Raw genomic sequence first — 27,268 nt, forward strand, 5'->3', positions numbered from 1 at the left:
AGCCGCGCTCCAGCAGATGGCGCTGCCGTCGCCGCTCGCTCCTAAGGTCCCTTGATAATTTGAAAGTAGCGACACTCTTTGAACTCTGCCGCCGCTGCGCGACCTCCTCGCCTCCTCCTCGCCCCTTGCCCATTCCCCTGCGGCAACCAGTTTTGCCCCCGTTTTTCTGCAGGACGATTGGTCTCCCTGCCGTTGCCCTTGGAAACGCGCGGATCTTGAGTTTTGCTTGTGTTTTTCTTTTTCGTTCGCGCGATTTTCCTCCTGAGCACGGCTGGCTCGGCGTTTTAGCTCGGCGTAGCGAACGTTGTACACTGCGTTTCCTGCTCTATGTGCTAGGGCCATGCCTGGCTATTGCGCATACAACTGCAGCAAGAAGCCTGAAGATGGTTATACTGTTTTTATGATACCACATGGAAAGCGTGATGGCTTGCGCAGTAAGCAGTGGTTGCGCGACATTGGCCGAAAGAACTTTGTTCCGACAAAGAACAGTGTTGTTTGCGAGCTGAGGCGTCTTTTTTATAGCTCGAAGCAAAGCATCCCGTAATGCTGCATTTTTTTTTCATTATTCCGGCCTGCTCACCAGCGTTTTTGTTGCGGTTGTCCTCAGTATGCTTAATATTCTGGCGCGGCTCCATCACCTCGCACGTCGCTATCTGTCGTTATTCAGTCGGAAGTGCAGCATGATGCGCGTTCGCTAGTCAACATTGAGTTTCTTTTTATAAGTTTTAAGGCGAAAGCCTTTAGATCTCTATGTTTCAAGTTCGCGTTGTAAATTGGAAGTATCACGTGACCCAAGGAAGGCCAGAGGTGACCCAAAGCATATCCACTCTTGTATAACAGAATGATTGTCCAAGTTAATTAATGAATCATTAGTGATTCACATAAGGTGGATTAGGGCGGATTAAGGTTGATTAGAGCGCATCAAAGAAGATTAAGGTAGGTTAGAGTGCATTAAGAAGTATTAAGATGCATGAATAAAGATTAAGGTGGGTGGAGGAGGATTATGGTGGATTAAGGTGAAGGGTTGATGAAAGGGTATTAAGACCGATTAGGGTGGATTAAGGTGGATAAGGAATGATTAAGGTCGATTAATGTGTATTAATGTGAATTAGGGTTGATAGAGGAGGATTAAGACCGATTAGGATAGATTAGGGTTGCTTAAGGTGGATTAGGGTGTATTAAGGTAGATTGGGGGTATTAAGCAGGATTAAGTTGGATTAAGGTGCATGAATAAGGATTAAGGTTTATGAAGGATGATTAAGGCGGATTATGACGGATTAGGGTTGCTAAAGGAGGATTAAGAGCGTATATGTTAGGCTAAGGTGCATTAGGAACGATACAGGTTGATTAGGTTGTATTAAGGTGGATGAAGGAGCATTAAGGTGGATTAGGGTGGACTAAGATGAATTAGCGTTCATTGAGTGTTAAGACCGGTTAGTCTAACATAATCCTCATAATGCACATTAATCCACCGAATCCACATTCATCGACGTTAATCCTCCTTCATTCACTTTAATCCACCATAATCCACGAAAGTCCTCCTGAATGCACGCTAATCCACCTTAATCGACCTTAATCTACTATAACCCTCCTTAATGCACTTTAATCCTCCTTAATCAACTCTAATGCTTCCTCATTCACTTTATACCACCCTAATTCACTATAAACGTACTTAATTCACCTTAATCCAGCCGAATCCACATTCATCTACCTTGGTCCACGCTAATCCACCCTAATCCTCCTTCATTCACTTTAATTCACCCTAGCCGACCATAATCCTCCTTAACGCATCTTAATCCTTCTGAATCTACCCTTATCCTTCCTCATGCACTTTAATGCACCCTAATCCACTATTATCGTCCTTAATGCACCTCAACGCAGCTTCATCCACCTTCATCGACCTTAATCCAACCTAGTCCTCCTTTATGCACCTTAATCTACCTTCATTCACCCTAATGAACCTTCATCGACTTTAATCCACCTTAATCTTCCTTAATACTCCCGAATTCATCTTAATTCAATCACTAATCAATCATTACTTTGCTAATCATTAATCATCTCTTATACGTGGCTGCACATGCTTTGGTTCGCTTCCCGCCTTCCTTCGGTCACGTGATATATTCTGTAGCTCAAAACGGCACCTTGAAGCAGATGTCTAAGGCTTTCGCTTAATAAGCCACGCATAAAGGGATGTGTCACAAGCAACACTAGATCAGACGCACCAAGTAAAGCATCTGATCATGTGGCAGAAAAATTGTCTGGAGTATAGAACTCTCCTCAAACCTCCCTTTACATCGGTATACCCCGTTCATACGGCTTTAAGAAAAAACCAACCTCCTCATAAACGTTGCCTCCAGCATTATCGATGCTGTTATTAGCATTTCTCAAAATTCTCAACCCCACTGGGGCGCGCAACTGGCCTAAAATAACACGCCTCCATAGAATCCTGCGGCCGTCCGCGGGAGCCCAGAAGGAAAAGCGCGCCGTGCGCAGCCGACGGGCGAGGATAATCGAGGAGGAAAGCGCGTGAGGAGGAGAGTGTCGCTACTTTCAAATTATCAAGGGGTTTTACTTAAATAGCTTTACTCGCTCCACCAGATGTGTTCCGCTGGGGTAGAGGGAGAGGAGGTGCCGCCTCGCGGGGGGTTTATATATATATGCGCTTCGCCTCAGTGTATTTAGTCGTTATGGAGAGCGCGAAAGAGATGCAACAACGACAGAACGAAGCGAGGAAGAGACAACGGGCTCAAGAGACACCAGAAGAACGTGCCGCATGACTCGAGAAGTGTCGTAAAAGCCTAGTCGTTACCTGAACAGTGTGTCTTGTCGTGTCTATACAATATAACTAAACCAAACGCTTAACCACAGGCTAACACCACAAGTGTAGCCATGCAGCTTTTGCTTTCGCAATTCAACTAGGGCTAACCACAGCTAAGCAACAGGCATTTTTCTTTCAAACGGCCCGAAACTAAAAGGTAAGCTCAGCATTGGCGAAGATTTCACTCGTCCCGTTCGAGCTGCGCGAAAGCAGTTCGTTACCTTTGCTAGGAGCAAATATGTGCCATTTTCTTTGCATTTCAAGGCTTTGCACATTGGATCTCAGCGATACACCTTTGACGGCGCAGCGGTAATTGCCAGTTAGGTATCAGCCTCGTAAAAGCGCTAGATCAAACCTTCCGTTTTCTGGTATTTACACTAACATACGTAGTTTTCTTCCTAAGCGCATGCTTCTGTCTAATCTATTGCAGTCATCTGGCAGTAATATACTAATGTTGAATAAAGAGGAAAGCAGACATCCACCCGTTCGTAGCAATTGCTACAAAGGAAACCCAAACGGGCTCCTCGAAAGAAAAGCCTCATAGTTGAAGAAAAATTCGTCCTGGTCCGGGACTCGAACTCGGGACACCGCCTTTCCGGGGCAGCCGCTCTACCACCTGAGCTAACCAGGCGGCTAGCAGATGGCAGGGCGAAGTCGAATTTGTCGACAACACGAAACAAAGGCAAGACCTAGTAGTTTTGCGGAAACCCGCAAGGTGGAGAGAAGTAATGAATAAAGAGAAAATCAGACATCCACCCGTTCGTAGCAATTGCTACAAAGGAAACCCAAACAGGTTCCTCGAAAGAAAAGCCTCATAGTTGAAGAAAAATTCGTCCTGGTCCGGGACTCGAACCCGGGACCACCGCCTTTCCGGGGCAGCCGCTCTACCATGTGAGCTAACCAGGCGGCTAGCAGCTCAGATGTTCAGCTCAGCTCAGGTGGCTAGCTCAGTTGGTAGAGCGGCTACCCCGGAAAGGCGGTGGTCCCGGGTTCGAGTCCCGGACCAGGACGAATTTTTCTTCACCTATGAGGCTTTTCTTTCGAGGAACCCGTTTGGCTTTCCTTTGTAGCAATTGCTACGAACGGGTGGATGTCTGATTTTCTCTTAATTCATTACTTCTCTCCGCCTTGCGGGTTTCCGCAGAACTACTAGGTTATACTAATATTGACTGAAGCGTCGCTTACGGACGACATTTCAGATACAGAGGCCCTGGCTGACTTGCCGAACTTTAATATTTTTCGTCGTGGCCGCACAAACGCACGTGGCGGGGCGTACTCATCCCTGCTAACAAAGAGCTATCATGCTCTCTCATCAACATTGCTTCACAAATTGAATCACTATGGCTAATGTACCGTGCCCCACCCGATACAGTAATACTTGGCGTATGCTACAGGCCCCATCGTACAGATCCAGATTTCGCCCGTGAACTTAATGAAACATTATCTCAGCTTACTAATAAACACCCCACCACACATATTCTCCTCTATGGTGATTTTAACTTCCCTAACATTGACTGGCTGAATCAAACATCACCAATCACAGGAAATACTGAAGCAAGGGAATTTGCCGATGTTTGCCTGAACTTCAACTTTAGTCGACTGGTAACCAAACCAACACGCGTCACTAATTATTCTTCGAACATTTTATACCTAATGCTTACAAAGCGCTTGAAATCTATTGCATACTTACGTGAAATCAGGGATCACAAAGTAATTCATACTACATTTACTTTCGCCCCCCAAACCCCCCACATCTTCAGCAAAAGAACTTTTTTAACGATAAGGCCGATTACGACGCAATTAGTAAGTAACTAGAACAATTCCTGCCTGCGTTTAAATCCAGTCTCGATTCTCGAAGTCTTAATAACAGCTGACTAATTATTAAGCACAAAATAATTTAGCTAACTAATAAATTCATCCCCAAGGTAAACTTCCTTGCCAATGAAAGCAAACCATAGTTTTCAAGAAGCTTAAAAACACAAGAAAACAAGAAGAAACGTATCTTACGTATTCCGAAACTTAATGGAAATATGTGCGCATGGGATAGGTACTATGCTGCAGAAGACGCGTTTTATACTGCAATCCGAAACGCTAAAGAAACGTTTTATCACAGTGACTTACCTAAAATTCTAACAAGTAACCCTAGAAAATTCTGGGACGTCATAAACCCGCAAGCCCCACACGACATTAAACTTACGAACGATAATGGCGAGGAGGTGAGCGACGCTCATTGTGCTGAAGTGTTTAACATAGCCTTCTCATCCGTTTTTACTAAAGAAGCTGATTTACGATTTCCTACTCCACCTGCTACAACATTACCAATGATGGCCCCAGTGACAATCTCTTTTGCTGGCATTTCGTCCCTCATCGACAAAATGAAACTTTCATCATCAGCTGTAGTTGAGATTAACTCCAAACCGTTAAAATATACTAAACAAATTATTGCATAGCATCTTTCAATACTGTTCTCACTGCTGCTTGAAACAGGAATTTCACCAGACGACTGAAAAGTGGAAAAGTTCCTTCCGATCCACAAATCAGGTAACAAACAATCCCCTTTGAACTACCGTCCCATTTCACTAACGAGCGTCCCATGCAAAATCATGGAACATGTCATATACTCTCATGTAATGCACTTCCTGGACACGAAAAATTTCTTTATTGTTCCCAGCATGGCTTTCGTAAATATTTATCCTGTGAAACTCAACTGGCAACATTTATTCATGACTTACATTTCCATCTTGATCGTAACCTTCAGAGTGATGCCATATTTCTGGAGTTCGCTAAAGCATTCGACAAAGTGCCACACAAACGCCTGTTACTAAAACTTGCCCAGTTGAACCTGCACCCTCACATTCTCAGATGGATTTCAGAATTTCTTACTAACCGTTCTCAGTTCGTCTCTACTAAAAATAAACGTTCTAGCTCCCTCCCACTAACATCGCGCGTCGCTCAAGGGTTTGTCCTCGCACCCCTTCTGTTCCTAACATATTTAACGACCTACCCTAACCATGTATCTTCTCATATCCGTATCTCTGCCGACGACTGCGTCATGTATCGCACAATTTCTAACCTTTCTGATCAAAATGAGCTCCAAAATGACCTTAACCGTGTACAGGAGTGGTGCGATCTTTGGCTAATGACACTTAATCCTACTAAATGCAAACTCGTTTCATTTCAACGCCAGCACAATCCTTTGCTTTTTTCTTACGTAATCTCTAACACCGCTGTTGAACAAGTCCAATCCTATAACCTTGTCCTGCGATCTTTCCTGGCGCGCACATGTCACCAATGTCATATCATCAGCGAACGGATCTCTCGGTTTTTTTAAAGCGTCAGTTGCGTCACGCCCCACAGGACATAAAGCTTAATTATCGTGCATAAATATCTAATGAGATCTAAACTATAATATGCGGCGCCCATCTGGAGTCCGAAACAGGTATACTTAATCAACGAATTAGAATCTGAACAAAATCGTGCAAATAGGTTCATTCATTCTTCATACTCATATGACATAAGCATATCATCCCTCAAATGCGAAACTGGTCTTCCAAATCTTTCTGTGCGTCGCCGCATCGCCAGCCTCTGTCTGCTTCACAAATTTTTTCACAGCTTCTTTGATCGCACGCCCTACACCATCCCACCGACGCGCATCTCCCACCGCACTAGCCATCCGTATCAAACTGCACACTCACGTGTTCGCACTACCACCATCGCTGGCTCATTTTTCTCTTCGTGCAGCAGTGGACTGGAATGGCCTTCCCCAAGAGATTGCAGCAATCACGTGCCCATCCAGTTTTACAGAAATTGTTACAGCAGACTGTTCCGCATAAAGGCTTATTTGTAACCTTCATTTGTTAGCCCATCCCTTATGTAATACCCCCTAAACGGGGGTCTTTAAGGTAATAAAATTAAGTGAAGTGAAGAAGTGAAGCATGAAAAGCTCGCAGGAGAAATCACTGAGGCTGAAGATATATTGAGATTAGGTCCAGAGTGCATAAGCATCCCATCTGTTAACCACTCCGATAAGGGACTTGTTTTTCTTAGGAGGTAATTATTTGCGCACGTGCGATGACTTTGTAAGAGCGTATGAAATTGTGCTCTGAAAAAATTTACCTTCGGTGGTAGTTTGTGTGTCGTCTTGTCCTGCTTCTTGTGGTCGTTCCGTCTGCGCTGTACAACCCGAAATCATGAACCAACGAGCCCAGATTTCCACCTTCTCGCACTCCTCGCATTTAGCTTGGGGGCGCCTGTCTAGGTGCATCGGAACGGAGAAACTGTTTTTCTCGGCAACCACTGCAACGACTTTGATGACATTTGCTGCGCTTAAAGGAGAAAGTTAAAATCTAACTGTAGCAGGCGGATTTTTAATTCATAGAGTGATTACATTACAAAATTTCTTGAAAATCGCAAAGCTTCAAAGTGCTCATGAGTCAGGTTTCCAACTCTGTAAGTCAGAAATTAAACAACCAAAAAGAGGAAAGTCATACCACAGTTCTGTAGACAGCGCATCCAAGGCAAACGAAATTCGTGCACCCGCCGCGTTCATCCAGTGGCGATGGCGCTGCTGAGTGCGAGGTCGTGAGATCGATCTCGGATATCGATGAGGGCGAAATGCAAAACACGTTCTTGTTCTTGGATTTACGAGCACGCTGGAAAACCCCAGGTGGTCAGCGTCAATCCGGAGTCCCCCACTGCCACCTGCTTCCTTATCAGATCGTAGTTCAGGCATGTAAGACTGCAAAATCATTTTATTAGTTAATATACATTATATACCGCTCTGCAATAAATCTCAGTTTTGAGTGGGAATTTTGTAAAACCCTTGTAAACATTGTGACACTGTCACGTAAGCGGCAAGTTCATATATCACATTTATCCGCTTTAGATAATCTAACCCATGCAGTTTACTGTACTGCGACATATGTATTCTCGTGCTGAGTTACGGATTTGTAAACATCGGGCTAGTAATTTTTTTTTCATTTGGTGATTTTCGACAATATTTGTGAACAATTCGAGCTCCTAAATCATCATTCTGCTTCCTAGAGTCGCTAGTGTAGAAGGGTGTAAAATTGGGCGAGTTGGTTCGGGTTCATTACGACGGCATCGCAAGTGGGACGGCAACGCAGAAAAGAAGTACACGGGAGAAGCCTGCCTTAAGGAAAGGCACGCCGTCACGTTCATGTGGCTGTAAGTCATATCTTAAAAAAAAAAAAAAACTTGTCATAACCAAGCACACGAATCAAACAGCACTTGAACTTATAGATGCTTTCCATATAAAGAGAAACCATGAATTTTGCATATCATTTCGTTCTGTCAGTTTGCTTGAGTGCGAGTCAGTCATCTTGGCTTGGTTTGGCTTAAGGTTTGCCTTAAGCCAGCAGTAGGAGTGTGCGCACACAGGCGGGCTTGTTGCATTTATTTCTTACAGTCTGCAATGAACTGTCAACCATTCAGCTATCTGCCTGTGTACTTGTTTTCTCTACATCGCCGTACCTTTTGCGCTGCCATCCTAGTGAGTAGAATTCAATGTTTTCTCTCGTAAACAACACATTTCATTCAAATCCCCCCCCCCCCCCAGTTGTTGTCCCGTAATGTCACGTTTTACATGTGTTTGAATGGGCAAATTGCACCAGGCTCCTTCATTTGAACGCACGGGTGGCCGAAGCAGATAACGCCAGCTTTCGCAAGAGGCGACCGCGAAAGACCTCCTCTCCCTCTTTCTTCTCAGGCCTTGCAGCGGCTCGGCAGCTGCGCAAGGAGGGCGCGGAAGTCGTCGTGCTCGAGGCCAGGGACCGCGTCGGCGGACGGACGTACACGGTGCAGGTGAGGCTGTCGTGTATAATGCTCGTACATCGAAACTCATCGTCTGGAGCGAATTTTACAGTTCACTCGAGTAAACATGACAGTTGAGCGCAGAAGTGGCAGATGCAACGAGTGAATGGAAAGACCGAACCGCACTGATGTCGTAGCTATAGGCAAAATCGGGGCCGGTGGTCACCGCTTTGCTTCGGAGCACACACGATGCAATGATTACGCGCACGATGTATGTGGCTCTCGCGTATGGGCCTCTTGTGCCAACTTTATTGGCTGTCCATCTTCCAGCGATGAACTACAAGGTGCTCTAGATGCATACGCTGACACATGCGGGTATAAACCGACCGCTATGGGATTCAAGATAACTCGTTTCCACGCTACATACCAGGTGTACTTTTGAGAAGGTCCAAATTAAAAACCCTTCATCTAAATTACTACATGAGGCGGCCGTTATGTCCACGAGAAATCAAAATGCCTAATAAAGCATTAACATAATTACTCTAACGTTTTATTTATTTTTTTCGGCACATATTCAAATCTACGAGCTATAGGCTCACCGGCTATAATTTGTAGATTTAAATATGTTCGCAAGGCGTATCTGCTTGGAACGAGTTCGTTGGACTTCGCCAGTTTCGAGATATTAATTTTCATTGTGTGCGACTGTAGTGTTATCAAGCACGCGTGATGTACCGTTATCAAGCCTGCGTGCTTATGTATAGCATAAGCAAGACAGATTACACGTGTCCCACTCTTGCTATCATGTCCAGTCATGTGACCCTTTTCTGTTTCGTTATAAAACTTGCAACCCCAAGCAATAAAGCGTTCTTTGATCTGCCACTACCCGCCGGCTACCTTCCGTCACTTCAGTGGCGACGAGGGTGGGTCAGGACCGGCTGCACGATGACAGCCAGGCCACCTGAGTTCGACGACACGACCAGTAGCTGGAACCCTTACCGGGTCCGTTTGGAGGCCTTTTTTGAGGGCCGCAGCATCACAGATCCAGGGAAACAGCGTGCGCTTCTTGTGTCAGAACTAAGTGACAACGTGGTTCGCGTACATCAAGGCCAGTGCCAGTCAGAATCGGTGAACCACCTGAGCTATGAGGCCGTCGTGCAGCACCGGGTCAACCACTTCGATCCCCAAGTCAATGAGATAGCAGCGAGCTATGCTTTTTTCATGCGGAACCAATCGGAAGGCGAAAAGGTACGGGACTACATAACCAGCCTGAGACGTCTTGCAAAAGATTGCAGTTTCGGTAAGTTTTTGGATCGCAAGTTGCGGAATCGGAATGTCTGCGGAATCCGTGACGAACAAGCTCGACGACACATGTCTCAGAAGAAGTTGACTTTGGCGGAGGCAGAAGCTTTTGCTCTAGCAGCGGAAACCGCAGAAACAAATGTCCGGGCAATGCAAGAGAGGAGCTTCAACGACAATGGTGCTGCGAACTTCATACAAAAGCACAGGATAAATCCGCAGAAGTCCGGACGTGGGCTTGGATTCATGACCGAGGCTACTCAATGCCGGAGATGTGGCTCGAACCATGTTTCGGAAGTGTGCAGACACAAGAAAGCGACGTGCTACAAGTGCGGCAGGAAGGGACACCTGGCAAGGATGTGCTCTAGTGGTTGCGCTAACCCCTCAGGAACGTACGCTGTGAAAGAGCTAGACGGCAGTGACGAAATGGGAAAAGAAATGCTCTACGCTTTGGTGCCTCACAGCTACAGTAGTAACGAGTCCGCACGGCCATCCGAAAGGGATTTCATCTGGGAAGGCCGGAAACTGCGCATTTTGGTGGATACAGGATCCGCTATCAGCGTAATTCCAAGGACGGTATTCGAAAACAATCGCGAATGGTGGCCGACACTGGAGAAGACTTCACTGCGGCTGACATGCTTCCTGGGGCCTCTGCCGGTCCTTGGCCGAGTGGCCATGAAAATCGAATGCGATAATACGCAAGTAGACAGCTCGCTGGTGGTAGTAGATTGCGACGGGCCTCTGTTTTGCGGCCGGAACACCATCAAAGCCTTCCGGAATGCTGGCATGGCGCTACTAGAAGTATGCGCGCCGCAGAGCGTAAATTTGGTTCACTGCGACGCAGCGACAGCGAAACTTTTGGCTAAATTTCCAGAAATTTTCGAGAAGTTGGGGTGTTGTAAGGGGCCGCCCGTGAAACTACACAAAAAGGAGGCCACTGTACCACGCTTTCTCAAGGCTCGACCAGTGCCGTACGCGCTTCGGGAAAAGGTGTCTGCAGAAATTGACCGCCAAGTACAGGAGGGAGTGCTTTCACCAGTGAGAGTTTCCGAGTGGGCTACGCCCGTCGTGCCCGTAGTGAAGCGAAACGGTGATATTAGACGGTGTGGCGACTTCAAACTAACCGTTAATCAGGCGACACATCTGAAACAGTACCCATTGCCTAAAATTGAGGACATCTTCGCATCTCTGTATGGGGGGGGGGGAGTTGTTCATCACTTTGATTTTGCGGCATGCATATAATCAACTTCCACTGGACGACGAGGCACGAGAAATGGCCGTGTTGAACACACACAAAGGGTTGTTTGCATACAACCGCCTCGCGTTCGGAATTGCATCGGCTCCGGCTTTGTTCCAGCGCCGCCTCGAATCCGTTCTGCAAGGCCTCCCTCGCGTCAAGGTGTACTTGGTTGACATCATTATAGCCGAAAAGCAGAACAACTCAACTCTCCGGCAAGTCCTCGAGCGGCTGCGCGACAATGGACTCAAGTTGAACCGTGACAAATGCAGGTTCCGCGAGAAGCAAGTTTCGTTCTTGGGCCACAAGATCGACGCAACTGGCCTACACCCTTCTGAGAATATGGAAGCCATCACCGACGCACCAAGACCGGAGACGGTGAGCCAGCTAAAATCCTTTTTGGGATTGCTCACTTATTACGCCAAGTTTTTGCCTAACCTTGCAACCACGTTAGCCCCACTCTATAGGCTGCTGGCTAAAGGAGTTCGATGGCAATGGAAAGCCGAACACGAGAAAGACTTCCATGCAGCCAAGCGCGCTATGGTGGCAGCGGAACTACTCCTGCACTACGACCCCGAAAAGCTGTTGCAGCTTGAATGCGATGCCTCGCCAGTTGGAGTTGGCGCAGTGCTGTCACACCGAATTGGGAACACAGACTATCCCACATCGTTCCGTTCGAGGGCACTGACACCTGCTGAGCGGAATCGCTCGCAATTGGAGAAAGAAGCGTTGGCCTTGGTGTTCGGCGTTACTAAATTTAGAGATTACTGATTGGCGAAGCATTTTACTCTGGTGACGGATCACAAACCACTGACAGGACTGTTTCACCCGGAGAGGCCGATTCCGCACATGGCAGCAGCGAAAAGTCAACGGTGGGCATTGCTACTGTCGGCTTATCATTATGACCTCGAGTATCGCCAAGGACATCCAAATGCTCACGCAGACGCTCTCAGTCGCCTACCACTGCCGTGCTTAGGTGACCGAGGAGAGCAAGAACCCATGGAATACGTACCTTATACGCGGAGCCTAAATTCCATGACCCTTTCCGCTGAGCAATTAGCGGACCTGAGCCGATCGGACGATACGCTTCGTCAGATCAGGGGGTGGATCACACATGGCTGGCCGCGGCAGTTATCGGTAGCACGGCAACACCTGATGCCGTACTTTTCTCGCCGTAACGAGCTCACGGCCTGCCAGGATCTTCTTTACTGGGGCCATCGAGTAGTGCTGCCAGAGGCGGCGTCAGGATGCATGCTAAAGGAACTGCACGAAAGTCACCCCGGTATCAGTGCCATGAAGCGCACACCGCGAGCGTTATTTTGGTATCCTGGACTAGATAGGGACATCGAAGTGTTGGTTAAAAGCTGCGCTCAGTGTATACAATGTTGGCCCATGCCGGCTGCTGAAGTTCCGTCTCCGTGGCCGGCGAGCAACAAACCATGGTACAGATTGCATATGGACTTCGCGGGCCCTATCAGTGGCTGCCAAGTTTTTGTGTTGGTGGATGCCGAGACGAAGTGGATTGAGGCCATACCTTTGAAGACCGCCACAGCGGAGACGACCATTCAAGTACTTCAAGGTATTTTCGCACGTTTTGGCCTGCCCTACTGCTTAGTATCTGATAACAGACCACAGTTTTCAAGTGCCACTATGTCCAGTTTCTTCAACGAAAGCCAAGCGAACCACATCAGAACAGCCCCATACCATCCTCAGTCAAATGGGTTGGCGGAACGGGCTGTACGGACAGTAAAGGAAGGGCTTCGAAAGAATCAGGCAGGTACATTGTAGGAGCGACTAATCAAGTTTTCATTTCGTTATAGAACGACACCATTGGAAGGAGAAAAATCGCCCGCAGAACTACTGTTGGGCTTCCGTCCCCGAACCAGGCTGGCAGCTTCACTGACAGACAAATAGGTGTCAGGAAATGACCTGTTTTAGGAGCAGCGAAAGAACCAACACGGTATCAACCTGGCAGGCAAGTATGGTCACGCCACTTTCAGTCTGCTCGGAAGTGGATGCCGGCGACAGTAGTGTCCACGACGGGAGCACGCATGGTTACACTGGAAACACCGGAGGGACCACAGCGGCGCCACGTAGAGCAACTCCGGCCACGGCTTGGCACAGGGTCGTCACCCAGCAAGCCGAGCGAAGTCCAGACCGGCGGCGAAGCTCAGTGTAGCGCCGAGCAGGCTGCAGCTCATGAAGGTTCGGACGCACGGGATGTCGGCTCTCAAGCCGAAGACCAACAGCCACCACGTCGTTCGACTCGCCTACGGAAGCCCCCAGATCGTCTCACTTACTCCAGCTTAGGGGGAAGGGATGTAGTGTTGTCAAGCACGCGTGATGTAACGTTATCAAGCCCGCGTGCTGATGTATAGCATAAGCAAGACAGATTACACGTGTCCCACTCTTGCTATCATGTCCAGTCATGTGACCCTTTTCTGTTTCGTTATAAAACTTGCAACACCAAGCAATAAAGCGTTCTTTGATCTGCCACTACCCGCCGGCTACGTTCCGTCACTTCATCGACGAAATGCATTTGGTGTCCCTGTCACTTTAGTGCTTCAGTGCATAACACAGTGTCTTGTTAACTGGAACGCCAACGCATTTCGTCGGAGGCTTTGAAAATGAATACCTCGGAACTGGTGCCGTCCTGAGAATTCGTTCCAAGTGGATACGCCTTGCGAACTCACCGGCTATAGTTTGTAAGTTGAAATATATGTGAGGTAAAGTAATTAATTAAAAAGTAAATCAGCGCAATTACGTTCATTATTTAATGAGGCGTTTCGATTTATCTTAGAACTAATGGCCCCGACTCATCGAGCAATTTAGATCAAGGGTTTGAATTGTCCTATCTGCCACAGGCAATATTTAAAAACCTTTTACCTTGTTAAAAAAAAGCACTCGCTATAGTTGGTGCATTCCTTTGCAGAAGTGGCAGTTCCAGGGCGCATATACAGGACGGCAAACGTGCGCATGTACATAGCAGTTTATTGTTTAACGTTTTCTCTTCTGTCCTTTCTGTTGAATGTTGTGCAGAAGCCAGTGGCATATATGCTGCCAATATTTACGAAACTGATAAATGAGTGAATTATATAACATTATTTATTTTTTTATTTAATAAACGTACGCTGACGCCAAATTTCGGCTGATTATTGAAATGTGAAAAGAAAGCACCAAACTTCCCCACCAGGGTATGTACTCACCGTGCGAACTTTTCAAGCTTTTAAAGCATCTCGAACATTCAAAGGTCCCTTTTCAACTTCAAGACAGCACGACAGAACATGCCCGAGGGTGACTACGACATGAACGTCTACTCCTGCGACTCGTGGGAACGACAGGCGTGCAACGGAGTCGTGCTTGCGTGACCTCTGGTCGCTATTCGGGCACTCGCAGGGCGATCACTATGGTTACCTGGACATCGGCGGCGCGTACATCGGCGCCACTCAACGGCACCTGCTACGCGTGCTCAAGGAGTTGGGCCTGGAGAAGCACCTGTACTGCGTCTACTACGAGCACCGGTCCGTTTTCACAATCCTGGTACGTCATCCAGGTGCGCCGCATCCATTGCCTGTACGCGCAAGGAGAACACAACACCTTCGAGGGATAAAGTAAAGAAAAAAATTGGAGGACGCTTAAGCTTCGCCTTTAAGAGCTGAAAGCGATAGCGATCAAAGACTCCTTACTGCTTTTCATGCTTCCCGGCAACTGCAGCTTATAACTGTAATGTTTACCGGGAAACGCTGGCTGCGAACGCTATGCACGAAGGCGAGCTTTCTGGTAGAAACGCGACTTCTTTCGCGGATCGATCACCTGTTATTGTCTCGCACTTTTAATATTTCAGTCTCAGAAGAGCTAACATAAAGGACATGCGCTGTCGGTGCTTTCTTTCATTAAACTTGTTTGAAGGCTGCCGTTCTCGAAATTCCGAGGAATAACTTTGTAAAGAATGCAAGACAATGTATGAGCAACTTTGGTGGTAGAGAAGTGGTTGGGTATGCGTGGTTCGGAACTTGCTCCGAAATTCTTGTTGCCAACGCGACGTCCGACGCCTTGTGGAGGGCATTCCATTCAAAGATCCCTGACTGCTTCTCAAATTTCCCTGAAACAGCAGTTTATGTAACCGTATGACGGACCTGAAACGGCAGCTGGGAAATGGGTTCGCGTTTGAGTTTCTGTGCAACAAAATTATGTTTTCTCGTATATTCAAATTACAGTACAACGCTAGCATGTCTGTAGGTTGTGTTTTCGAATTTTCTGACGCATTTTACTTTGAGAAATCCAGTTAGTTCAATAACGCCTTTGCGCCGCGCGGAGGACCTGCGTGGATCGGGATGAATTTTCTTATACGGACATCGTCGCCGGATTTTCTGCGACACGGGTCCCTTAACACTGTCGCGTTAAAAATGAACTCTCCCAAACCCAGTCCGAGCAAAGAGTAGTGCGTCAAGGGAACGCACAATCAATGCAGACGTCGTGGGATTTCAAGCGCTATAGTTAGGCGACGCCATTGCGTTTCTCTGAATCTCCACGTTCCTCGCTTCCGGCCTGAACGGGATGGCAGCAGCGAGTCATAAAACACTGTCACTCGGCTGTCACCTCGGCCACGGACTAAAAGCGTAACACAGTGACCAAGCGTCTGTAAACAAATTTTCGGTGCTGCTGTAGTCCAGCAGGCCCAAGGTGCCGCCAGGGCCCAAGGGCTCGAGATCCAGGTAGAGAGGCCTAAATCTCAAACCTGCTCTGCACAAATAAAGTTTATTCCTCCTCCTCCTGCTGCAGTTGTAAGAAATCTTGAAGTTGCAATGTTGCATAAAAATCTTAATAATGCGGATAACGACAAAGAATAAATTGACTCCAGAGATGAACCTGTTTCCTTTTTGGCAAGTAAACGAAAAATTTTTTTTTTTTCGTTTGTCCGCCTCTGTGGCTCTTTCTTTTGTGAACGTCTTACGCGAATTCCACAACTGTTTGAACTATTTACTTCAATATTATTCGACAACAATTAACATTCGCTGCGACTACGCTTCGAACTAGAAAAATTATATTTGCACAAGCTTACAGTGGTTTTGGCACGAGATTGTAAATTCTCTACTGCATGCAATGCAATAATATTTGTCTCGCATGTATGCAAGTGTCTCGTTTACCGTTCGGCAGTGTTTTTCTTTAATTATTATTATCACGCTAAAGAAGTGTTTTAGGGCCTCTTACGATATGTGTGGATATCTTCTGCGCCAGCATAATTTTTGTTGAAATATATGCCTGAATTTTCGGTTTCTTAGATACAGTCTTACGCTTTTTCTGGACTATGTCTTGCAGGGCCGCTAAATTCAGTTTCTTTCTATCTGTCTGCTGTGCAGGTATCGTCTGGTAACCGTGCTATCAAAAGGGCGGTTTTCTGCAGCACTTACGTATCTTTGAAACATAATTGCCTTTCTAATTGTGCCGTATCACTCTGTATAGTTTCATGGAGCATTTCAATTTCTTGCGAGCTTCGCACTGCACAACAAGGAAGCTTGTGAGGTCGTAAGGTTTAAGCCGAGCCGTCCTGTATGAATTCTCGTGCCTAAGCAGCAAAAATTAGATTAGATTAGATGGATGGATAGATAGATAGATAGATAGATAGATAGATAGATAGATAGATAGATAGATAGATAGATAGATAGATAGATAGATAGATAGATAGATAGATAGATAGATAGATAGATAGATAGATAGATAGATAGATAGATAGCCAGGCAGGCAGGCAGGCAGGCAGGCAGGCAGGCAGAGAAAGGCAGGAAAGTTCACCAGACACAGGCCTGATTTGCTAACCTACACTAGGGGAAGGGGGTAAAGGAATGAAAAGAAGGAAATAGAGAGAACCAGCTGCACGCACACTGGAAGTTTCCAACCAAGTTGAAGGTGCCAACCTATAGCTCACCGGCGAGCCACCTTAACGTCAACCTAATTGCCTACAGACAACCTTGCAAATTATTTGCTTATCTTATAAACCCGTCTTCTGTATCAGACAAACAGGACCGCAAAGCCCTTACTGACGCCCTCTAAGATAATATCCGTACATCTATGGGGCATCGGGCACCGTTCCACGTTCAACGGCATGCGAAAGTTTCGGTCGATAAGTAACCAACAACGGCATCATCCTAATACAACTCATGCGCAGCGAGTTCTTTTTATGATCTGCCACCAAGCTAAAGCATTTGTTTGCGTCTGTCTTCGTTTCGCGGACAGGGTCGACGGTACGTGACCACCGGCGGAGACTTCCCTTCCTTCTGGAATCCGTTTGTGAACATGGACGTCAACAACTTCTTTCGCCGTCTGGACAAGATGGGAGAAGAGGTGAGAGTGACGCCGGCGCTGTACTAGTGGTTTGCTAAATGACAATGGTGCATTGAGAAATGGAACAGTATATACGTCAGCTAAACAGACAGGGAAAGGAGCAACACGAAAAAAAGGACCGACGCTATGTGGAAAAAAAAAAAGTAGACAAGCCCGACGTCCACTGCCGACTATATAATAGAATTGAAGGAACGATGAGTGCTTCGCTGCGCAGGAAATTTAGGGAAGCATGTCAACAACTTTTACTTCCTTTTCTAAATATTTCACTTTTTTTCTTATCAGCCAATTGCGAGCAGTATTAAAACAAAGCTGTCAAAAAAGCAGGCAATATGCATCTGTGAAATTGAATCACCACTGACACATGGATGCATTTCCAACGTTTCCAAAACAACAAACGCATTTCTGCAGTTTTCTGTCTTGTTTACATTCCACGGGACCATAATATTAGCGCTGTTGAACACAACGCTAGCGTGTAAACAAAAAAATATGGTACGCGACCCTAATCTTTGACTTAGGTGTCTCTCAGCGGCACTCGCACCTCGGCGTTGGTGTTTTTTAGGTTAACTGTAGGCGAGCGCAATGCGCGAACCGAACTCGGAACTGTTTCCCATTATTTGCCGGCTTAATACCATGCCACTTTCTTGTGTTTGGCGTCATTAGTGACCTCATTACTTCCGCTTTATACTTCAGGGTTTCCTGGAATTTCGTCAAAGTCGTGCTCACCTGGCGGGTCTCTAAAGTCTACGATTCTGTGCTTTGGCGGGCCGTAATCAGCGATTTCTAATTAATTGTAATTATTCCAGACACTTCAGTAGCTAAACTTGTAACTAAAGTTATGCTCTAATATAATTTTATAATGAAACCAGTGAATCTTGTACTACACTATTTTTTTCTATATTTTTCTAATTTATTGTGAATTTCCTCCTCGGTCGTCTCACGAGGTGAACCTGAAGTGCTGCGCAAGAAACAAGAGTGTTACTCAATGCTCGTTCCACTAAAAATAAGAGACCCCGAGTACGTGCTGATTTTCGGTTATACCAATTGAGTGCTTGATATTATGTTGAGCACACACAATCTGTCACATATAGTTTCCCTGCCGTATTTACGATATTCTACGTGACTAGGCGGACATTAGAGCAAAAGAAAGTTCAGCGGTGGTTTCATTAATGACCTAGATTATGCGAATTAAATTTTAATTGATAGCTTTAGAGGACATACTGTAATTGAAGCCGAGCAGTTGTGAAGTCATGTCTGCTAAGCAGAAATCATCACAACACTAGCACCACTCTGCATATGTGAGACCTTAGGATGTGCTACAATATACATTAGTGTTCCAGTCAATATTTTGCAACATGCATGTCCCTAACAGTTATGGAGGACCTTAACTACAACGTTGAGGATTCTTTAACCAGATTTTGGGGCAGATCTCTCGAAAGTGGTGCTATAGTCTTGAGATTTTTGCGAAGCAGACATGACTTCACTATTCCTCGGCTTCAAATTCGAAAATATAACATGTGCGCTAATGTTAGTAAATAAAAAGTGAATTAGCACAATATGTTAATCAGGGACATTATAGGAGAAATTTTGGTGCTGCTGATGTCTACCTATATAGCGGGGCCGCTTGGCTATGTGAGAGTTATTTTCATAAGTGTTCCTCATGAAAAGGTACACCTGACATATTTTTCTTATCGAGTGCATCATTACCTCTCCTCTATCTGAAGGGCGCCTTTAGAGCAAATACGTTAATGAATACGTGTGTGGGCATGGGTGCGGTTTGAGTTGAAGTCTTAATTACGTTCTCTTGGTGTTTCACATTGATATTTTCTGTTTTGTGTGTTTCTTATCCATGGTTCTGCCAATTGCCAATGAAAAGCGACTATACACAGCGCAAAAACTGACGAAGGACGAATAACAGGGGACAAATAATTATTCACTCTCGCTCATAGCCTGTGCTGTACAGTAGCTCCAATGAGAGTCACCAGGCAGCCTGCTTTTATGCGCTGTCCCAGATTCCAATCGACGCACCTTGGGACGCACCGCACGCTGAGGAGTGGGACAAGATGTCATTCCAAGACTTCATCGATCGCACCTGCTGGACCAGGTGGGGAGCATGCGCCCGGTCACTTTTGAATCTAACACTAGCACGTCGAGAATGTTCATTCATTCATTCATTCATTCATTCATTCATTCATTCATTCATTCATTCATTCATTCATTCGTTCGTTCGTTCATTTTCGCTTTCACAGTGTGTCTATCAATGCCAATTATGTTTTGTTAAAGGGGGTCAGTGAAGCGCAGACGACACAAAGACATTAAATTTAGGAGCGCATTAAAGTTAAGGGAAAGTGGCGCTCAGACCTTCATCACGTATTCGCAATGAGATCTTGAGCAGAGCCGGTGGCATCAGAAAAGAACTCAATAGACGAAATCAGTGAGCAGGAATCCTTTTGGCCACGTCACGACCGATCACAGCCAGCAGTAACAGTCACACATGTAGCACTGATGTAATAGTTCTGCGAAAACCCGCAAGGTAAAGAGAAGTAGTTCTGCGGCTTTCCGCAGAACTATTACATCAAACTGTGGCCGTTGCTTGGAGTTGATGACGAATTCGACTTCGCCCTGCCATCTGCTAGCCGTCTGGTTAGCTCAGATGGTAGAGTGGCTGCCCCGGAAAGACGGTGGTCCCGGGTTCGAGTCCCGAACCCGGTACCATTCAGGAAGCATTCAGGGAGCATTGAGGGGTGTCGTTGGCGGCATATTATTGTGGCTTTAGAAGAGCCGGTCAGGTGGTCAGTGCGCGAGTAACACAAAAGACAAAAAAAAACATTAGTTGAAAGAGTGACGAGTACGCCGTCAGTGCGGGAATAACACAAAAGAAAAAAAAAGGTGAGTTGAAAGAGTGACTTCAGTACTCTAAGTCACTAGAGGGTGTTGGCGCAGCCCGTCTCCCCTCCGCTCCTCCTCCGCTTTCCGCCTCATGGCTCCGTTGCACCCTCCTCCTGCGCTTTAATTCTCTCTTCGCTATCGGCCTTCTTTCATCTCCCACTGCGCTCCGCGTTCGCTTTCATTCTACGCGGCGCTCGTTCCCTCGGTTATGCCGACGCTCGCCGCAGGAACGCGCTATTGGGAGCTGCCCTCTAAAAAACAACGAGAACCAGTGTGGCTTACTCCGGCCTCGATGCACAACACTCAATCCAAACGCGTAAATGCAGTGCGCGCCGTGTGCAGCAACTATAACGGAGGCAGAGAAAAATAAACATAAAGTCATATAGGTGTAGCCACAAAACAGATTTAAATAAAAGGAAACCTTTTTACCCGCCTCCTGCAAGCCCCAGAAACAGACTGACAGTATGTAGCGAAATAAAATAAGGTAATGAATATATATATATATATATATATATATATATATATATATATATATATATATATATATATATATATATATATATATATATATATATATATATATATATATCCTTCACATTATTTATTTATTTATTTACAAAAACCCGCATTCGCTCCAAGAGCATTACTGGGGGGGGGGGGGCGGCGGTATGCACATATATACACATTTGTGGATGTGAAGAGAAAACACAGTGTCGCACAAGCGAACCAAGGCTTTATAAAGCAGGTAAACAAAAGCAATAGATCGCTAGTATCTAGGTATCATGCCCGTATAAAACAAGTACAGAAGTACAGCGCAGAAAACAAAACAAGTACAGTATCTGGTAAAAGCAGCGCTATAGAGCTTGAACACACACATAAAACTGAGCATTCGATGCGATACCTACAACGGTTTCAGGAAGCTTGTTCCACTCAGATGCCGTTCGCTGACAAAATGAATACTTCAGCAAATTGCCTCTGGAAGTTGTCTCCCGAACTTTGAAAGCATGGTCGCGGCGATTCGAAATGTAATGTGTTGCGAGCATGTAGCTCGTTTTATCTGTGCCAGAGCGCCCGTGAAGAAATGTTATGGAAGAACTTCAGCCTAAGATAACGCCTACGATCGCTCAAAGTCTGCAGTTGCAATCTAGTCGTCATAGCGGTGACGCTAGTTGTGCGGCGATAGTCACCGACGATGTACCTGACTGCTCGACTTTGTGCGCGCTCTAGCAAATTTATCACGTTCTGTAGATAAGGATCCCACATTAAACTCGCGCTCGAGAATAGGGCGAACGTGTGACGTGTACAGCACCTTTTTCACGCCTTCAAAGCACGCGTGGGAAGCGCGAGCCAAGAATTCAAGGGTTCTATTGGCTTTATTTGCGGTTTTTCTTATGTGTTCATTCCATGAAAGGGTATCCGTAATGTATACACAAAGGTACTTTGCCTCCTTTACATGCGGTAAGCTGACATTGTTGATAACATAGGAGTTTGGCGAGTCTAGCTTTTTCCTCGAGAAACGAATGTAATTGCATTTAGTTGTGTTCAGAGCCATGTGCCAGGTGCTACCCCATTCAGAAATCATATTCAGATTAGATTGAAGAATTTCGATACCAGCTGAAGTGTTCATTGGGCGATAAACAACGCAGTCATCTGCCCACAACCGTATTTTCGAAGTAATTCCTTTTGATATGTCATTGATGAAGATTAAAGACATCAAAGGGCCTAACACCGATCCCTGCGGTGTGTCAGACGTGACAGCAACTGATGACGATTTCGAACCGTTGACAATGGTAAGCTGACTACGAGAAGAAAGGAGGGTAGGTCTCAAGCCATTTAAACACATTTTAAGGAAGACCAAGGTGGGCTAGCTTGTAGGATAAGCAACGATGACTGACTTATTCGAACGCTTTCGTGAAGTCTAAGAATACGCAATCCACCACCAATACTTTATCAATTGCAGACACAATGCCGAAATGGAATTCAGCCAGTTGTGTGTCACAGGAGAGGCCCTGGCGAAATCCATGCTGGTTCTGGAAAAAATACCTGTGCCCACTGAGATGTTTAGCTATGTTGCTATGTTCTACGTTACTTTTTAATTACCCACAATATCACTGAATCCATAAAAAAAACAAGGCTTCTAGCTTTTTCCTTCGCCGCAGCGTGGCCAAAGCCATGGCGAAGTTTTTCATCGCCATCAATGTGACGTCGGAGTCGTACGAGGGATCTCTTCTTTGGATGCTCTGGTACGTGAAGCAGTGCGGAGGCGTCAAGAGGATAATCTCCATCAAGAATGGAGGACAGGTGCTGTTCTTATATAGTTCAATTATTTATTAGCTACTTATTCCACGCGCTCGCTCGCCAGACCGCAATTTGTGCAAAGCGTTCGAGACAATGGAGCGGATACTTATTTGCTTCTGTTCTGCAAGAGCATGTCGACCTATGTCGACCTATGTCGATCTATTCAGCGAGTTGTGAGCTTAGCAAGTTATGCTGAGCGTTACCAGTCACTTGATGTAGTAGATAATTTCATTGAGTACAGCAAAAACTTGCGGATTGGACCTCTGCTCCTTATAGACCTTAGTCTGTCCTGGTAGACCTACGTCGACCTAGCCGCTCACACTACATTTAACCCGATGGCATACTGATCATCGCAATTTAAAAGGACACACTAGGATGGAGAAATTACTGTCATGCCTTTACAAGGCTAAATCCACCCGTATACTTGGCGCCATCCTTTTCCTCCTCCTTTTCCTGCTGCTCCAATAAAGTGTTTGGATGGATAATGGGGCTCTGCAGTTAACGATAGTCATTTGTGCTTTCGTGCACTATGCTCTACATATATCAATGGGACGGGGAGGGGAGAAAGGTCCTCTGGATATGCCAATGGACCAGCATTTTTGTTGTTTTTTATTTGCCGGGTGTTCTGAAAAGTAAAAAGAAAAAGGAAAATAAAGTGTGTGGGAGAGACAGATACTTAAACCTTTATTTAATGTATTCGTCTCTAACTTCGTGATCTCAATTCTTCTGTGGTGCCATCCCTTGCACGCCTAGTCGTAAATCCTAAAGCAACCGAAATAATTCATATTTCAGCGCCATCGTTTATTTCGTGATTTCTGCAGGAAAGAAAAATGAAGGGTGGCATGATGCAGATCAGCCTCAAGATGGCCGAGTCCTTGGGAGGTTGGTAAAAGTTCGTTCGTTTGCTTAGTTATCAGGATTCTTGGCGCCTTTTCTAACGCTTTGCCCTTCTGAGAGCAGCTTCGGCGCAGACGAACAGCTGAACTGGAACACGGGACAAATGGAGACCGACAAAGACGTCGTCTGTCTCCCTTTGTCCCCTTCAGCTGCTCAACATCGTCTTATCCATGAAGCAACTAGCTCAGTTCAATACTATTGCAGCTTTGGCGCCTGTGTTATTTAACGCCGCATCGCGTGAATCGCAGCACACGCACTCCCCTGAATTGACTGTCTCTCGCTTGGCGTGCCCCCGCGGCGTACCCGTGACGGCCCACACTGACGCGATACGTCCGAACTGCTCCGTCCAAGCTTGGTGAGCCGCACGCGCGTGCAGCTTGTGCACGACGTGGAGCCCTCGTGCGCCCCCACGTGGTGTACCGCAGTTTCAGAATGTCGCGCAGAGCGCTCGACGACGCCTGCCCTCTCTGTTCACTTACTCCCGGTACCATTCCACCAAGAATAATTTGCGAATATTCGTTCTAGTTGGCTAGTCATCTTAATTGTGCATAAAGGTTGAGGGAGCCTGATGTTGAGGTTGAGGGAACTTACAATAATAGAATAAAGCAAAAGAGAAGAGGGAAAAAATGAAAGCACTACACTCTGCTCGATCTTACAGGTACAGTACTGAGAAATATTATTCGGGCTGTGTTAGTAAATTGCCCCACTGCGATGACAGAAAAGCCGTTCTTGACGCGAGAAGAGCCTCGACTAGCCAGAAAAGGCGCAAGAACGAAAGGTGACTGCTGACGCCCCCTTCCGGCAACAACTCGCCGTGACATCATGTACTTCGACGGCGTATGCCAGGGCATAATTAATCTGTCATCGGTAAAGCAGGACTCTCAAACAGCCAGAGACTTAACTTAGCAAGTTTCACAAACTTTTACTGACCTGCAACGGCCCAAAATCAGAAAATAATTTGAAATCCGTGGCGTTACACTGACCTATATCGGCGTTGGAGTCTCTGAGCGATATTTAAAAAAAATGAACGTTGATTTTAATTTCTCTTCTAATATTCGACGTATTAGCGCGAAACTAACGAAAATACAGTTAATACAAATAGAGCAACAGTTATTAATCGCAAATATGCCCAGCAAGGCTGGTATTGACGAACCTTAACTTACGCAAATGCCGCCCGTGATTGGCCATCGTCGTCGTCTCGTTCCCATACCTGTCACGTCATCGGCAGATGGCCGAGAGTCAAACAAATTGGAAACGCTCTAATGTAAGACAAGTTCTCAGAATTCGGACCAATGTTTCCATAACCTTTCAAATAATTTTTTTTTTTCAGGAGCGCTTCTGACGGCGTGATGGAGCTTGGTACATAATTTTGCGGGAATGCGGAGTGTGCTATTTGTGGATAGCGAAGGCGTCCGAAAATTCACGCGCGCGGCCATCTCAGGGCATCTCGGATGGAGGCCTGTACCGAATTACGTGACCAAATGAGGGCTCGAGCAGGATTGGTCCGGCAAGCTTCAGCCACTTGGTCTTCCGGCAGAGAGATACGCGACCACGAACACGAAAGTAAATAATCGCGCATTGCCCAGCGTTGCTGAAGGAGACAAAAAACGCTGTTCCGAAATTTAGAAATGAACAGTTCCGAAATTCTAGTGATGTGAACCAATAATAAAATAATAATCGCAGCCTAAAATGCAGATAGCGGAATATCCCCTTAATATGTTCTCGTAAATCCATGTACGCTCGGTCTGAAAAAGAAAGCAAAATGCGAATATCTGCCTGCGACTGTTTCAGGGTCACCTGTCTGTATGTATTTTTTCTGGTATCTTCGCTCGCAGTAAGGTTGACATGCTCGCAATTTCATGAATGCACACAATCATGTTTACTGCCTTGCCATTAGAAGTGTCGAAGTGGAAAAAGGTCTACGAAGTGTGGGAAGCCGACCACGTAGTAGAGAGTAGACGGGAGAGCTTATATATATATATATATAAGGAACGACAAGAAGGGAAACCGAGGGGCCCGACTTATATTAGTCATATATCATAAGAAGCCTACAAACAATGGCATCAAAGACAGCATAGGAGAAATTATCTGCAGTTCTTAACAAAAGAAATTATAAATAAATAGAAATGCGAGTAGATGAAAAAACAGCTGCCGCGGATGCGATGCGAACCCACATCTTGGCATTATACGTGCGACGCTCTATACCAATTGAGCTACCTTGGCGCCGTTTTCCCATACACTCTCTGGGGCATTTATCTAGTGGGACTAACCCTGGGAATGTTAGCCAGCGCCATTACTCACGGGTTTGGCGGCAGACGTGGAACATCCTTTCTGCCGCATGCGTCACGTCTACATGAACTTTTTGGGTGAAGGCCATGTTGGTGTAATGACCCTTATGTGTGGGTTAACAAACCCACTCATGCTACCTGAAGGCACCAAAACCACAAAGAAAGACATTCAACAAGAGCGGACACTCCCATAGAGCCCAGCGGCCGAATTGACTGTAGCACACCAAGCGGATGGTGTTGACTCCTTCCGGTTTCGGTTTTGGGCGCGCGCGTTTTAAACTATAGCTGGCGTGCGCTACGCCGGCTGCGCTACTCGGCACCTTTTCTTCGTTTTTGCTTCTGATGCTCAGTCGCGCGCAATGCTAGTGAGGAATCGTGTATTTGATTATAATGACTGCGAACGATCTTTACAAGCCTTCATCGAATCCGTGGCACGTGCAATTTAATAAAGTAGACGCAGAACGGCTTCTAAATGAGGAAATGTTTATTTCGCTCTACATAAATGCTCGTTCCGGGCATTTTGTGCGTTCATCCAACGTTGTGGCAAGCAGAATTAGTTCCCGTACGAAACTCCACCTTACGGCATCACCTGAAAGAAGTAAATTACAAGCATGTGTCATTTTGGTATTTAGCCTTAGCAGACATCGTGAGCTCCTGACTGAGAGCTTACCGTTATCATTGAAAAGAAAAGTTTACAATCAGTGCGTTTTACCGGTGCTGACATACGGCGCAGTGACTTGGAGGCTGACAAAGAAGCTTGAGAACAACTGAAGGACCGCGCAAAAAGCGGTGGAACGAAGAATGCTAGGCATAACTTTAAGAGATAGAAAGAGAGCGGTTTAGATCAAAGAACAAACAGGGTACAGACGATATCCTAATAGACATTAAGAGAAAAAAATGGCGCTGGGCAGGTCATGTAATGCGCAGACGAGATAACCGTTGGACCATTAGGGTGACAGAATGGGTACCAAGAGAAGGGAAACGCAGTAGAGGACGGCAGAAGACTAGATGGTGCGACGAAATTAAGAAATTTGCGGGTGCTAGTTGGAATCGGTTGGCGCAGGACAGGGGTAATTGGATCGCAGGGAGAGGCCTTCGTCCTGCAGTGGACATGAATATGATGAATATGATGATGATGATGAGGATGATGATGATGGAATGCTGCGTGTAGAGAAAACGTGCGAAAGTGATGAATGGGTGACATTAAAAACAAAAGCAATTCACTTTTACATACATGGCGTCGAAAATACCCGACCCCATTCCAAGCCGCACTATAAATTATGAAGAAAACATCTGATTTACAAGCATTCCCCCATGCATTCCCGGGCATAATTTCCTGCACTTTAATAGCAGAAATGCATGTGCGACTGCGCGTTTCTAAAACGAATTGGTACCAGCCGACCCGATAGTATGCTACATACATAGGTAGCCACAACA

The 27,268-nt window shown here is 46.0% G+C and overlaps 1 protein-coding gene across 2 annotated transcripts in view; it reads left to right on the forward strand.

Moving 5' to 3' along the window:
* LOC142582210 (amine oxidase [flavin-containing]-like) overlaps positions 1-27,268 on the forward strand; it is a 133,901-nt gene that overhangs the window by 93,242 nt on the left and 13,391 nt on the right. The window contains exons 2-7 of one of the 2 annotated variants that reach the window (XM_075691629.1): positions 8,547-8,641; positions 14,520-14,663; positions 17,355-17,462; positions 19,472-19,563; positions 22,508-22,649; positions 23,468-23,528. In XM_075691629.1, the coding sequence (XP_075547744.1) occupies positions 8,547-8,641; positions 14,520-14,663; positions 17,355-17,462; positions 19,472-19,563; positions 22,508-22,649; positions 23,468-23,528 (642 nt within the window). Of the gene's footprint in view, positions 1-8,546; positions 8,642-14,519; positions 14,677-17,354; positions 17,463-19,471; positions 19,564-22,507; positions 22,650-23,467; positions 23,529-27,268 lie in introns of both variants that reach the window. The other variant, XM_075691630.1, reaches the window with a different exon arrangement.

The sequence above is a fragment of the Dermacentor variabilis genome, chromosome 5 (assembly GCF_050947875.1).
Source record: "Dermacentor variabilis isolate Ectoservices chromosome 5, ASM5094787v1, whole genome shotgun sequence".
Taxonomy (NCBI): domain Eukaryota; kingdom Metazoa; phylum Arthropoda; class Arachnida; order Ixodida; family Ixodidae; genus Dermacentor; species Dermacentor variabilis.